Source organism: Crinia signifera, chromosome 9 (assembly GCF_055691185.1).
Source record: "Crinia signifera chromosome 9, ASM5569118v1, whole genome shotgun sequence".
Lineage (NCBI taxonomy): Eukaryota > Metazoa > Chordata > Amphibia > Anura > Myobatrachidae > Crinia > Crinia signifera.
The window spans coordinates 114962028-114976558 of record NC_139225.1 but is presented as its reverse complement, the minus strand read 5'-3'; the positions used below and the strand labels follow the sequence as shown (position 1 = coordinate 114976558).

At 43.6% G+C, this 14531-nt stretch overlaps 1 protein-coding gene across 5 annotated transcripts in view; it reads right to left on the bottom strand.

Moving 5' to 3' along the window:
* The window catches only part of LOC146035860 (muscleblind-like protein 2), a 42301-nt gene that overhangs the window by 21028 nt on the left and 6742 nt on the right, over nucleotides 1-14531 (bottom strand). For 4 of the 5 annotated variants that reach the window (XM_083159543.1, XM_083159545.1, XM_083159547.1 and 1 more), the window contains 2 exons: nucleotides 5724-5874; nucleotides 267-361 (listed from right to left, as the gene is read on the bottom strand). In XM_083159543.1, the coding sequence (XP_083015669.1) occupies nucleotides 267-361; nucleotides 5724-5874 (246 nt within the window). The remainder of the gene's footprint in view (nucleotides 1-266; nucleotides 362-5723; nucleotides 5875-14531) is intronic. The other variant, XM_083159544.1, reaches the window with a different exon arrangement.

The following is a 14531-nucleotide window of genomic DNA, read 5'->3' as shown; positions in this document are numbered from 1 at the left end:
TGTTACTATTACTTAACCATAAACTAGATCCACCTTATGACAATGGTGGCTTTACATATTTTCCATTTTTAATCACAAGATGGATAATGGAGTAGTGTGTGCTCGATATACTACTATAACTACACTGAATACGTCCAATTCATATACAACATCGGAAAACAACCACATTTTACTCATCATCCACTTACATGACGTATAGAAAATGCGCTATTAGAACAATATCCCAGGATTCTAAATGTGAAATAAAGCTATTTAAAGGGCCAAACCTGATTGGCTGTAGCTGTTGCAGCGAAGGGCACGCTGGTGGCAGGTGTTGTTGCTGCGGACACAGTGGTGGGCGTAGCACCGTGCATCATGGGTACTTTCAGGAGGGAACCATGGAAGCGACATACAGGAGGGTGGCGGGTTAATGGTAACCAGAGCAACACATGTTGGGTTGGAGGAGCGTGGTAGGTATCACAGCAGCAAGCCATGTGACATCACCATGAAGGTTATACCAGGAGCAGCATGCAATCACAGTGCAAAGCAAGACAGCGTTATCAAAAAGAAACAAAAAAAAAGAGAAAAAAAGGAAAAGCGAATTATAATTAAGGAAACGGAAACATTTCAAACAAATACAATTATAAGCACATATATATGATGTGTGTTCCTACCTGACATCTAATGAAAACAACAGTACAACTACCCTAAGGTGACAATTTTCTATACAGATTGAATAGTCTAATGCAGTGGTCATGGAACTCGGTCCTCATTACCCCACGCAGTGCTTGTTTTGCAGGTCTCCTCACAGAATCACAAGTCAAACATTGAACTCCACCAGCGGACCTTATAAAATGTGTCTGTGAGTAATTAGTGCACCTGTGCACCTGCTGGGTTACCAGCTAAACATGCACTGTGTGGGGTAATGAGGACCGAGTTCCCTGACCACTGGTCTAATGCCTACTAATATCTTAGTAGGCATTACACTATTCTGTGATGTCAGTCGCCCGTTCCCGGCAGACATTGGCCCACCTGTGTTCCTTTCCAGACGACCCTGCTTGCTCTCATCCCTACCCTGCCCATAGGAACGCCTTGGTGACTGTGATAGTCACCTAAGGCAATCATACATTGGCCCTGCACATGCATAAATACGCCTATGTGCAGAGCCACACCATCGGCCCCCAGCGTAAATAACATGGGGACCGATCACTATTGAATCAGGCTCTTAAAAATAAACATGCCATCTGTTCTCCAGGACGATAAAATATCGTGTTTATTTTGAGGTCTTGAAAATGAAAATCAAATAACCTTTAATCATCGTTTCACTCTCTATGTTCCAATTATTGACTAATCGTGAAAATGTTACACCCAACACTTGATACAAGAAATGTTAGACCTGGGGACAAATGTTGTCGGACGTGTGGGACAACGGGCGAGAATGTTTGTATTTTTAAAGCGGCAATCATTTATACAATAGACCTGATTTTGCTTTGCAAGTGATTGCTGATTTAAAAATATGGCCAATCTCACCCAAAGTCTTGCACCTCTAGCAACTTGGATCCTATTAAAATTTACCCCCCCCCCCCCGTCAATTACATGCCTATTTGTGGCTTTCTCAATAGAGTCTACTCACACAGAGCAAGTGTTTATCAAAGTAAGGTCTTTATTAAAGGCATAGGTTTTGAAAACCAATCAGAAACATTTGAGATGAGCCAGTCAATGTATTGGGTTGCAGGGGTACCATCTAGACCAGGGGTGGGCAATAAGTGAACCTCCAGCTTTGATGAACTACAGATCCCATGCTGAAACGAATGCAGAGCACGCTGGGATGTGTAGTTCATCAACAGCTGGAGGGCTGCTTATTGCCCACCCCTGATCTAGACAGTGTGTCTGTATTCTATGGACAGAGATGACCCTTTTCCTGCTGTTCTTCCCCACAGCCTATCTCCGCCAGCCTCCTGGGCCCTCCATCCCCCTTATACCTAGAACCGACCCCTACATTATGTGGCTAGTTATACTGGGCTTTGCTCCCCTCTTCATTCTCAGCTCCCCATTTCTCTCTCCACAGCTTGGACCCAATCCTCCCATCTTTGCTGCACCCCAGGACCACCAGTGGACACTGACCAACTGCCCCATTTTTCATTGGGTTCAGCTGAAAATGTACTAAGTAAGAGGGAGTAGCCAAGTCTCATTACCCTCCAAGAACAGCCTCAGCTAGTGTGGAAGCTATGAGTGAATCCTCCAGATCCCTTGTTGATAACAGCCACCTGAGACACTCTAATGACTGCAGCAGTGGGCTCCTATTATAAGATATAAAGCATAACACTCTGCCCCGCTACAGGTCACTCTGATTTTAAGCTTCATTGACAGTCATATTCCAGGGGCCGTTTACACTATTTCTGTTGACATTGTAATTCAATTGGCTGCCACATCTGGCTGTCAGTGGGTGCACCCAATCACAAATCTAGGAAGAAAAATGCAATGCTGCCAACGACACCATGAAGAGGGTTCTTAGATATTTCTTAATCAGGACAGCTGGGAAAAAGTTCTATAGTAGTTACATAAATGAAGTAATATTTGTGTGACAAATAGCAAGCATGATTTAAGCATAACTTTCTGTACATTGTGCAGATACACAGTAATAAATGTATATGCTGCAATTCAAGACAGAATGCTACAGTGCCTTGCAAAAGTATTCGCCCCCCTTGGCATTGTTTCATGTTTTATGGCCTCACGACCTGGAATTAAAACGCATTGTTTAAAGGTATGCATCATTTTGTTTACAGAACATGCCTACAACTATGGAGATTAATATTTTTTTATAACCCAACCCTGACTTGTACTTCTCAACACTTTTGTCCCTGACTTGTTTGGAGAGCTCCTTGGTCCTCTTTGTGTGATGCCTCTTGCTTAGTGATGCTGCAGCCTCTGGGGCCTTTCAGAAAAGCTGTGTTTATATTGACAGATCAATGCCCCACCGGCTGATCTGCGAAAAGGGGGCGTGTCCCCATAAACAGCTGTGAATTGTCGAGATACAACCATGATCATGACTATCAACGGCCGTTCTCGGGAAAATAGGCCTAACTGTTGGGCCCATTCTATCGATCTGCCTCTTCAATGCTGTTGGGAAAGACACCATTGAAGAGGCAGAATAGTGGCAGGGATTGAATATCCCCCTTAGATGGCACACAGATGGACTTTATTTCACTAATAAAGTGACTTCTGAAGGTAATTGGTTGTACCAGAACTTTTGAGGAACTTCATAGAAAAGGGTAATTTTTATTTTGAATATATATATATATATATATATATATATATATATATATATTTTTTTTTTTTTTTCTCATTTTACTTCACCAACGTTGACAATACATAAATTCCAAGTTAAAAAATATTTAAAATACAGGTTGTAACAAAATAGGTAAAAAGTCAAAGGGGGTGAATACTTTTGCAAGGCACTGTATAAGGATTTGGGCATCTAATTTCTGGCCAACAATGTGGAGCAAGTAATTTCCGTGCAGCAAACAGGATGATGCAGAAAGCTATTATTTGTTATCTCGTACCAGTGGTGTGATGGTCAGTTACATAAACACGCATAGACTGTAGGTGTCCACATATCAGCAAATCTGGTCACTCTGACCATTCTATCTGGACTACTCACTGATCAGACTATGATCCAAACACAATGAGAGTATCCATCAGGGATGTACATTTTTTTAGCTTGTTGCTATCTACTTCACTTCTAATGTCAATATATGTAGTAATCGTTATTACTTGAGCATTATTGAGCATGCGATACTGCATGCTCAAACAGCACTGGTTTAAGTCTATACAGCAGACGCACTTTCAAGCTAGCGTATTTCACTTCGACAACTGAACAATGTTATTGGAGGTTAAGGCTCCTTTGGTCCATAATATTTCTGAGGACCACGGCTCCATGGAGCTTATTGTTAGAACGTGTTGCTGCAGCATTTCTAGACCTGTTTCCAACACACGCCATTTTGCGGACCAATAATTATGAGCAGACAATCTACTTAGTCACAGGTCAGGGCCAGTATTCTCACTGGAGAACACTGGCCCTGACAGATCGCTCAGCACACAGCGCTGACAGATCGCTGTGTGCTGAGCGTTCTGAGCATCGCTCAGAATGCTCAGTAAATCACTACATGCGTAGCCCCATTTAGGCTTGTACCTCAGACCCAGTTGTTAGTCAAAATTTACTGTTCTGTGTTTTTGCTCAATTCTTAGAAAATATTTAATTTTATGTTCCAACTGTACAGTCCGCACATATCTCACTTATTTTCTCTATCTTCACTCTCAGATCCTCTTGACAGCAGGCCACCACGTCATATCATACAGCCCACCAAGACCCTTTGCAATATGGCTGGACCTTTATGCCATAAAGGTCCTTGTGTATCAATGCTTATTTTCCTATAGATCGTAAGCTTGCAAGGAGGGCCTTCCTATCTCTATGCCTGTCTGTTGTTCTAATACTGTTGTTTCCAGTTGTAAAGTGTAATGGAATATGCTGAGCTATATAATAAACTGTTATTATTAATAATAATATTAATAATAATAATAATAAGACGAAGAAGAAGAAGAAGAATTTAAAATAGTGGTCACACTGACAGAAAGATGTGCCAGAAATCCTTGTAATCTCTTTAAGTTGCATCGCATCACCCAAATGTACAAAATCATCAGTATCCAAACTCAATGCTAGGAGTAGAAGAAAGGTCAACATATTCTTATTAAAATGTATGATTAATCCTACTGCAATCCCAATTAGTGTTTATTTTATCAATGTTTTTCCATGAATCAGGCTAGATAAAATGGTTTTTGGCACCCTGTGATTCTCCAACTGTTGGGGACATTTGGGCATATGTATCAAATCTTGGAGAGAGATGAAGCGGAGAGAGGAAGTATCAGTCATCTCCTAACTTCGGTGTTTGAAGAATATACCAAAAGGTGTAACTAGACATTTGTAGGCCACATAGCAAATGTTTATGAAGGCCCCTATGTACCTTCCAATGGTGAAAATTGTATCTAGCACATGTTACTTTAACAGGTAAGGTGGGCCCCTCTCAGCTGTGGGCCCCATAGCAGCTGCTCCCCCTGCAGCTATAGTAGGTACGCCCTTGAATATAACCCTTTCAAATGTAGCCAAAAGCTTGAGAATGTGCTGGGGCATGCAGAGTTGACCCGGATACTGATGATGCCCGAAAGTTTGAGAACTGGGATGACAGCACTGGGTCTGCAACCCTGCAATTGACCAGGCTCATTCTTTTGATTTGCAACTTGGGGCAGTGGCCTAACTTGTTCGTGAGTGATGCACAGGCCCATGGTATGCTAAGAAGGAGCTGTTTGGGCTGCCTGAGGTTGTTACAGATGGCCTCATTTTTGTGAACAAAAAAAAAAATCCCCTTTAAATGCCAGTGCAGAGACAGCTTATGTGCGAAAGGGGTTGTCCCAGGAAAAACCCAGGTGGTGCATCATAGTGAGAAATAGGTTCTCCAAGCTAGGACCCGGTTACCCATGTGTTAAAAAAACCAGGTCAGAGGTGTGTATCGACAGGGGCATATGTTTGAAAGGGGCATTAGAAGCTGATTGGTTGGTACTGTATTTCTGTTCACTTTATCGCTCTCCAAGGTTAAGTACATTCTACTCCTGGCATGCCCTGCCATACTCAGACAGGACGCAGGTTACCTAAGCATGATGTTTAGGATTTCTCATGAAATGTCTCTTACTTGTCGGGATAAATGCAGGTTGCTGTAACTGCATATTTGCTAGAGCCTGTTGGTAGTGGAAAACACTGGGGTTAAACACCGTGGTGGCCCCGTTGCTTTTTTCAAGTGCTGGCCTCTTTGGTAAAGGTTGAAGTGCTCCAGGCTGCAGTGCCTGTGAATGAGGAAGGAATTAGTTGCAATAAACTAAGAATCAGAAAGAGACACATCCTGCATGCAGTATGCATTGGCTGATTCACAAAATCACCTGACACTATCATTGGTCAAAGACAGGAAAAAAATTAAGTCATGGAATTGACACAGAAATCACACAATGTCTGAGGAACAGGGCACAACGGGGACACACGTGGAAAGCAGATTAGACATTATAGAAAACGATAGATTGTTTAAAAACAACAACAAGCATTTGTGGGCAACAGGATATGGCAAGTATTGTAATATTATCTAAGTCTTTTCTTTATATGGAATGATTGTTCCCTTATATAATCAATGTATGTCACACGTGAGTAGAAATACATTATCCAAAGAAAAGATTCTCCAAACTAAAATAAGCTTGTGGAAGAATTATATATAAATTCTATGCAATTCATTACAAAGTACTCACTAACTGTACAAGGAATATTGCGAATTCAGCCTAGCAATTCACTAGTAAATAAGTTCACTGGTGGCATTAGCATCTAGTGACGTGATAGGCTGCATCCTCGGGGTGTGGGGGCATTCTGACAGGGTCAACGGTACTAAGGTAACTCTCTACCCCCTCACTATAACCCTCCCTTGCAGCAGCCTAAACCTAACCCACCCTCCCGGCAGCCGGATCCTAACTCTCCCTGCTGGTGCCTAAACCTAACACCCATAACCCACCACCTATACCTAAACCCCCCTGCCACGTAACGTAACCACTCGCAGCCTATACCTAACCCTCACTTTCCTTGCCACAAGCTAGCCTACCCTGGCATACTCACAGATCAGGATGGTGGCTGCCGGTATTCCGGTGATAGCATCCTGATCCTTTTTGTAATTCTGATGGCAGCGTTCTGATGGCAGTCAGGATGCTGGCGTCGGTATATTGAATGCCGGCATCCTGACCGCCGGAATGCTAACCACATCCCGTATCCGTATGTCTGTATTGTACACTGGTATGGGGTACACTTAGGATCATGTCAGTTTAGGATTAGGTCCTGTAGGAGCCTAGCGGGACATTGCTGGTAGAAAATATTTATTATTTTTGCTTGGGTGCTTCTATACCCTTATTGCCACAAAACTATTTTAGCGGATCTAGTCTATCGATTTTAATAGCTGCAGGTGTCGTTTCTACCTACACAGCCACTGGTGTAGATGGGAGATCTCACAAGGTTTGCAAGATCTTGCGCATTCACAGTGGAGGCGGCTGGGAGGAGAGACACGCACATCAGCATAGACTGTGACATTGCCGTAGCCACCTCTGTTCCTCCTTTGGATAATTCTACAGTCTTTTCAGCAGCAGCAGCCACAACCTATGTGAACGTAGTGATCAAGTGTCCAGTCAGAGGGCAGTATTCAATGAGAAAAATTCGCAGTGTTTTATGGCGAGTTTGTGCTATTTTCGCGTTGGAAGGAGCATTTTGCTCTCCAAAAGTGAACCACCCTATTCAATGTGATATTTTCGCCGTCTTTTTAAGTGATTTTCGCCGTGTCTCTCCGTGTAGCAATTCTCCATCTTTTCATGGAGAACTGGAATGTGAACTTTTAAACTAAAAGGGTTTTTTTTTAATTTTGGTGTAAAAAAATCAGGATTTTTTTCTGTGAAGGAGCATGTTATTTTTATTCATGTGCTTATAGCACATGAATATATATTTAATAAAAAAAAAATTAATTTTTTTTTTACACAGAGCAGCCAGCAGGGGGCCGCAGCTCTCGAGACGCTCATTAGATATTCATATATTCACTGCACCCGATCATTACATATGCACGATCGGGTGCAGTGAATACTGGGTCCCCCGCTGGCTATAGGGGGGGCAGTTTGTGCTGCCTGGGTCCCAGGGAGCCCTCCTCCCCTCCACATATGTTCTGGGGCAGCCAGGGAGACTTTAATCTCCCTGGCTGCCACCGTCCCCCAGCTCCCTGCCAGCTCCCTGCCGTAGACGCTCGTCCGCTGCAGGGGTTAAGACTCGCCGCAAGTGGCAGCGAGTCTTAACCACATTGAATAGTGGGAGCAGGAGTGGCAGCGAGCCCTCCGGAACAGGGCGAGTGCATGGCGAGAGAAAAAATCTCTCGCCATGCACGGAGAATTTTTCTCATTAAATACTGTCCAGTAGTGATGACAAATCAAACCTACCATTCACTCATAGCTGGCACATGACCACAATGTTCATAGCAGCTTAAGATGTTTGCAATCATTAGTTCATGTCTCCATATTTCACTGTTTCTCATCATTACATCTGTATGCCATTGATTGTACCTGCATAGAAACTCTGCTAGTCTTTAGCTGCTTTACTATTGGTGGCTAAAGCTGCTGCTGCCTTATAGTAGACAAGCATTCTCCCCAATAGCAGCTGGAGTTGTTATTCAGTCGTCTTATGTGAAGTGTTCCTCACACCTCCTACACTGTAAGCTCATTCGGGTAGGGTCTTGTTTACCTTCCGTTTCATTTCATTACACATTTAATGATTATTACTATATAATTGAATAGTTTAATATATAGAATTTGTTTTAAATAGGATTTCCTCTATGTACAGCACTGAATAATATTTTAGCACTTTATAAATAAGGGATAATTGGCCTAATTCAGCATGATCGCTAATTAGAGAAATTGCAATTCGGTCAATCAAAAGACTGCGCAAGTACAGCATTCACATTGCAAATAAATATCTGTTTGTATGCATAGCAGTCGTGGAGCAGGGGCAGTTTGATTGACAGGAAGCCAGCGCTTAGGGGCGGAAATATTGGGGGAAAGTTAATAGGATGAGAGTTTCGAAAAGTGAGAGATTTGGTAAGAAATTAAAGTGGCAATTGTTTACACTGCAAAAACAGGTTTTTGCAGTGTAACTGATTGCTGCTTTAAAAAAATTTCACGCATTGTGTTTTCTGGTTGTGTTTGTGAAAATGCGGGTGTGGGTCTCTGACATCAGTGATGACCACTTCCAGCTTGATCATTTAGCAGCTTAGTGGAAGTCCTAGACTATAGCAGGTGGAGAAAACGGTTCTATGGTTTGGTGTTGCTAGTGGATCTACAAATCATCGCAAATAGCAATTATGCAGTTACCCAATGGGCATTCATTCTTTCTTTCTTGGCGGTGGCTTTTTCCCTAATTAGCAATCCACCCTGAACTAGGCTCTATATTAATAACAATTAGTGGGGTAATAGTGTTCATTCCAGCACCCGCCATATTTGACAACCCATGCAGTTCCTCTTCCCTACCTATGGTGTCGCTGTCTGCTGTAGTGTTTCTAGCACAGATCTGGTTTGCATATCAGTGCTGATATACAGACCATACTGTGATAGAACCTCTACAGCAGACTGCGACACCCCAGGCAGGGAAGAGGAACTGCATGGGTTTTAAAATATAGCGGGTGCTAGAATGAACACTAGGTAAGAACTTCTTTAGACCTCATTCTCATTGATGCTAAACCGCATGCAATAGGTGGCATTTTTAAAGCTACTACAATGCCCATAAGTGGCTGCGACAGTGGAAACCAATGAATCCATTGCTAGCATATCCACTCATATATTTACGTACATTCATGGACACTGCATAGCTGTGGTTGACAAAGCTTTTCACTCCATTCAGTGCAACACAAGATAAAGCATAGAGGTAAATGGAGAGACCTACATCAACCTCTTGAATGCAGGCAACATTGCTTGATAACAAAGAATAAAAGACACACTAATAGCCTCCTGACCTTGGGCTCAGTCACACAACTCAATAGTGGGTAGACACTGGGTGATATATATTTAACCATATGCACGATACAGATATCGTTAATGATGCATCAACATCGGTCAACGTGTATGCTCAATATTGTTAACAATGCATGCTCCCTAGCATCGATAGCGACCCACCCTGTTGTCTGTACATGCAGCTCAATCTGACAATATCGTCAAAGCCTGCATGTATGGAGTGGGGGGCGGGTGATGTCACTGGCCGAAATCGGTAAGTGTGTACGCTCCATATAATTCTCCAGCAGCACCGCCGATATAGTTAAATATATCGACGGCCAAGTGAGTCATCTAGTGTATACCCACCATAAGACACACAAACCACTGAAATTTGTGTTTATACTAACAAACATATGATTTAAGAAAAATTAGTTCCATAGAGTTATTTGTAGAAAGTGCACTGTTTCAGGTTTTTTTTAAAGATCCCAAATAAACCGTAATAATCAGAGAAACTACATCTACTGTAGGTTACAGGGGGCAAAGAAGAAGCAGGAATTCTGCATAGAATGCTATACTGTATGTGAAAGTCAATTAGAGAAGAGGACCGAGGCTTATGCCCGGTACACACCAGGACGATGGTGCTCGTTAGCTGACGGCGCTATTGCATAGAAATTTTATACTCTATCTATATCTCCTACCTCTTCTGTGCTTTCCCATGTAAATACACAGCAATATAGGAGTGGGAACAATAGGATCCTTTCAATAAATAAATACATTTATTCTGACCTTGAAAACAGATAGAAGCAACTGGCTTTATATTCTGTGCAGGGCCGGCGCCACCACTAGGCAAATCTAGGCATTTGCCTAGGGCGCCAGCCACTGGAGGGCGATACTTCGCACCTCGCCTCTCGCATGGAGGCTGCAGGGATGTCCGTGCCGGGTACCTGTGGCACTGTGTGATCTGGCGGCGGGGTCCCTGCAGTGATGCGCGCTATCCGGCAGCCAGGCGGCGGCACGGGAAGCGCTGCTGGGTTTGAAAACATTCCGCATGCTGATTGGCTGAGATTCAGCCAATCAGCGTGCGGCGAGTTTTCAAACCCATCAGCGCTTCCCGCGCCGCCTGGCTGCCGGATAGCGCGCATCACTGCAGGGACCCCGCCGCCAGATCACACAGCGCCGCAGGTACCCCCCCGTAGGCACCGGGGCGCCACACCCCCCTCACCAGCCCTGATTCTGTGATTATGCAACAGTTGTTCTACCTCAGCACAGGAAGCATTTGATGAAGAGACCAGTAACATAATACCACTGACTAAGGGCACAATTCAAAGTGGGCCACAGAAGTGCGGAAAACCCTATTCAGAGACTTCTGCTCATGCATGCACCGGAGCTTGCATGCGTGAGGCTTGAAACTGCAAGAAGCAAATTTAGTAGAACATTACAAAAAATAAAAATAAAAAACCCAACGTTCATGTCAAATGCATTTTACAATGTATCTTTTTTATAGGAACTAAAATGACTTAACTACCAATGCATCTTCGGTTGTGCAAGTGCACAGTAATATAAAGTATCATCAAATCCTAGTCGAGAACAGCAAATACGTTTTTATATATCCTGTGGCCCACAATTATACTTGTTAACCAGTTATACTGTAAAAAGATACATTGGCCATGCACTAAGTTGCACACATGTCAACATTGTTTTATTTTATGTATATAACAAATTACGCTAAAAGAAATATCAGGCATAATTCATGTTTGTACACAATGCCGATGTTTGCGCAAGTCAGCGATTACCAGCAGACTGCATGTGCTGCAATCGCACTGCGCAGGGGCCATGGTTCTGCATCGATCCTGCTCGCAATAAGGATTTCATGGCAATGTGCTTAACAGGAAGTGACTGTTTGGAGAAATAAACGAGAAGTGGGCCAAAAAATGCAGGTGTGTCCTGGCTGTTTCCGGGCATGTATCTGCTGCCACCTGTGGGATCATACGTACAAAAACATGGGACTTGTGTCGCTACTGCCGTGCACGGTCTGTGTAGCCATAGGCCTGCCCATAGACCCAATGGCCCTCATTCTGATCTGCTCGGTAAGCTGTGAAGCTCACAGCTTACCCAGCGGTTATTGCGCCACCCTGCCAAATCGCCTCCCACCACCGTACACCCTCGCAACCCTGCGATTGGGTGTTTTATGAAAACACATCCCCTTCCATGTGTCCGCTGCTGGAGAAATCAAATGATTTCTCCAGGACTCGCATACAGGTCAGTGGACGGCTGACGTCATGTTAAGTCAGCTGCCCGCCCCTGGCACACCACGTCATGCTGCCATGTACATGGGAATGACAAGCGTTTGCATGGGAACTCCCATGCAATGTTCCTTGTTTTTGCATATAGGCTGCAAATGTGTACACCGTTGCGAATGAGTTTGATAAGGCACCAGAGGGCATCTTTATTCATTCATTCAACTTCACTTGCTAATATGAGCAATCACAAAGCCTAGAAAATTGCTACAAACATGAATTAGGCCCACAGTCATTAGTGGTAGTGATACAAATTTGAGCTAACCAAAATGCACCGTAATTGCCAGTAGCAGTACATAAAAGCACTTGTAGCTACTTGGTGCATGACCAGGATACAGAACACAGAAACAATTCATATACAGAAGGTAAATATATACTTCATAAAGGAGGAATGACAGAGATAAAGCAATGCAAATCTAAGCCCATTGCTTGTAAAGGTGGGAAACCTGGTTTGTAGCTCAATGCTGTATGCTAAATGTTTATTATGTATATCTAGTCAGGATAGAGCAAGCCTTACATAATAAGCATATAAAGCAGGTGCATATATGTATATATATATATATATATATATATATATATATATATATATATATATATATATACATACATACACTACAAAGCCCCTCATGCTGGAGATGTAGCTCAGTGTGGGGACACCAGCAAAACTGTGGTAGATTCATGCTGGAACATTTGGATCCACAGCAGATGGAGCTCTACATGCTGGCCACCCCCTAGGCTACAGTGTAAGGGCTATTTCACATGCTCTGGCTCCTGAGGGGCAGAGAAACCCCGCACGGCCAAGAAGTCGTGCCGCACTCAGAAGTTTTCAATGGTGGGGATGGCCACAACCCGGCAGCCGTCCCTTCCAGTGGCGGGATCTGGCAGCAACCGGGCAGCCGGGCCGTGGCCGTCCCGTGTGAATGGACACAATCGTGTCCATTATTAACTACTGTGTGTCGCACGGCATTTGGCCGTGCAGGGTTTCACCGCCCGGCAGGAGCCCGAGTGTGTGAAATAGCCCTAAGGAACAGCTTTTGAAAACCTATATATTAAATGGTTGCAATCAGTTTGGGATTTTACCTACAAAATAGAAGACTTTGCTTTCTCGTATAGTTTATGAAAAAGCAACATCCTCTCAACAGCTAATAGAATGTAGCGATCAACAATAGTCGATGGAGGCAGCCATTTTGTTGACTGAACCCACATTGACCATACTGAGTAGACAGCCTATTTATTCTGTTAGAACTACGGACATCACTTAAGTAGAAGGTCACAGATGACACTGGTTCTCTGTGAACTGATTTAGTATTTGAAACAAGGGCCTGTTTGAGGTGCACAAAATACCAATTAAAATTATCTTTTATTTGCTTACAATTTTACATACACATAAATAGAAAGATATATTTATTAAAATACAGTAATACCAGATATGAGTAAAGATTAGAAATATATGTGAAATGAAAGGAAATACAGGTCCACTATATTCCCTTTTGGTCTTCTTTTAAAGTACTGTACTTGTGTGTATGGGATGCAGTCAGGATTGCGGCGTTCAGTATACTGACGCTGGCATCCAGAATCCAGACTGCTTTCAGAAGACCGGCCCCCAAACCCCATGAAGCAGATGCTGGGTTAGGACCAGGCCTGGGATTGGGGGCAGAGGTTTAGGCACTACTGGAGGTACTTAGGGTTAGGCTTAAAGAGGGTGGGTAGGGTCAGGCTCCGGTGTGGGGTGATTAGGTTTAGGAAATGGGGTGCGGGGGTTAGGCAGCTGGAATGGGGGGGTAAGTATACTTACCTGACCCTTAGGCATCCTCCTTCGGGATGCCGGTGTCACTATTGTGACCTCCGGTCGTCTGTGTATATATATATATATATATATATATATATATATATATATATATATATATAGGCAAAAAGGAAACCGGCACTCCAGCACTAGAAGAAGATAGCTGACCGGGGTGCTGCAGGCAGGGAAGATGCAGAAGGGGTTGTATAACAGCACTCCACGGATTCATACAAGAAGACTCCAAACAATGGTAACAGTCACCATTTTGACTAACTGTTACCATTGTTTGGAGTCTTCTTGTATGAACCTGTGGAGTGCTGTTATACATATATAAATATACTCCTTACAATCTAAATGTACAGATGGAGCGTTTCTCATTCAGCACCAGCCCTCGCCAGATCCCCTCCGCTGGCTAGAGCTGGTGGAGAGGCGCGCCATCTGACGGGAACGTGCAAGCGTCTCACAAGCACGCGTGTCCCTGTCTCTCGGTTGCGGGGAGCGGAATCCCTGCCCGTCTCCGCTTCAGGGAGAAAGGCAGGGTTAGGTGGGAGTGTGGGGGGCTACGGGTACTGACGGGAGGTGGCGGTGGGCTCAGACAGAACGGGGCGGGCAAGCCCCCTTCCGTCTGATGGCGGGACCTAGTTATTGGGGATGGAATCATCAGGACCTGCAATAACAAGTTGCACTCCATCTGTATGTACATTTTTAAACAATTAAACAAAAGTTAACTCTTAATTGGTACTTTGTGTGTCTCTGCCAAACCCTTTTCCACTTCTCCTTATATGCCTTGTTTAGTCTGTGGCAGCACCCCCTATTCCGTAGTAAATATTAGTATTATAAGATAGTAGTATAATTAGGGGTTTGAGACTCTA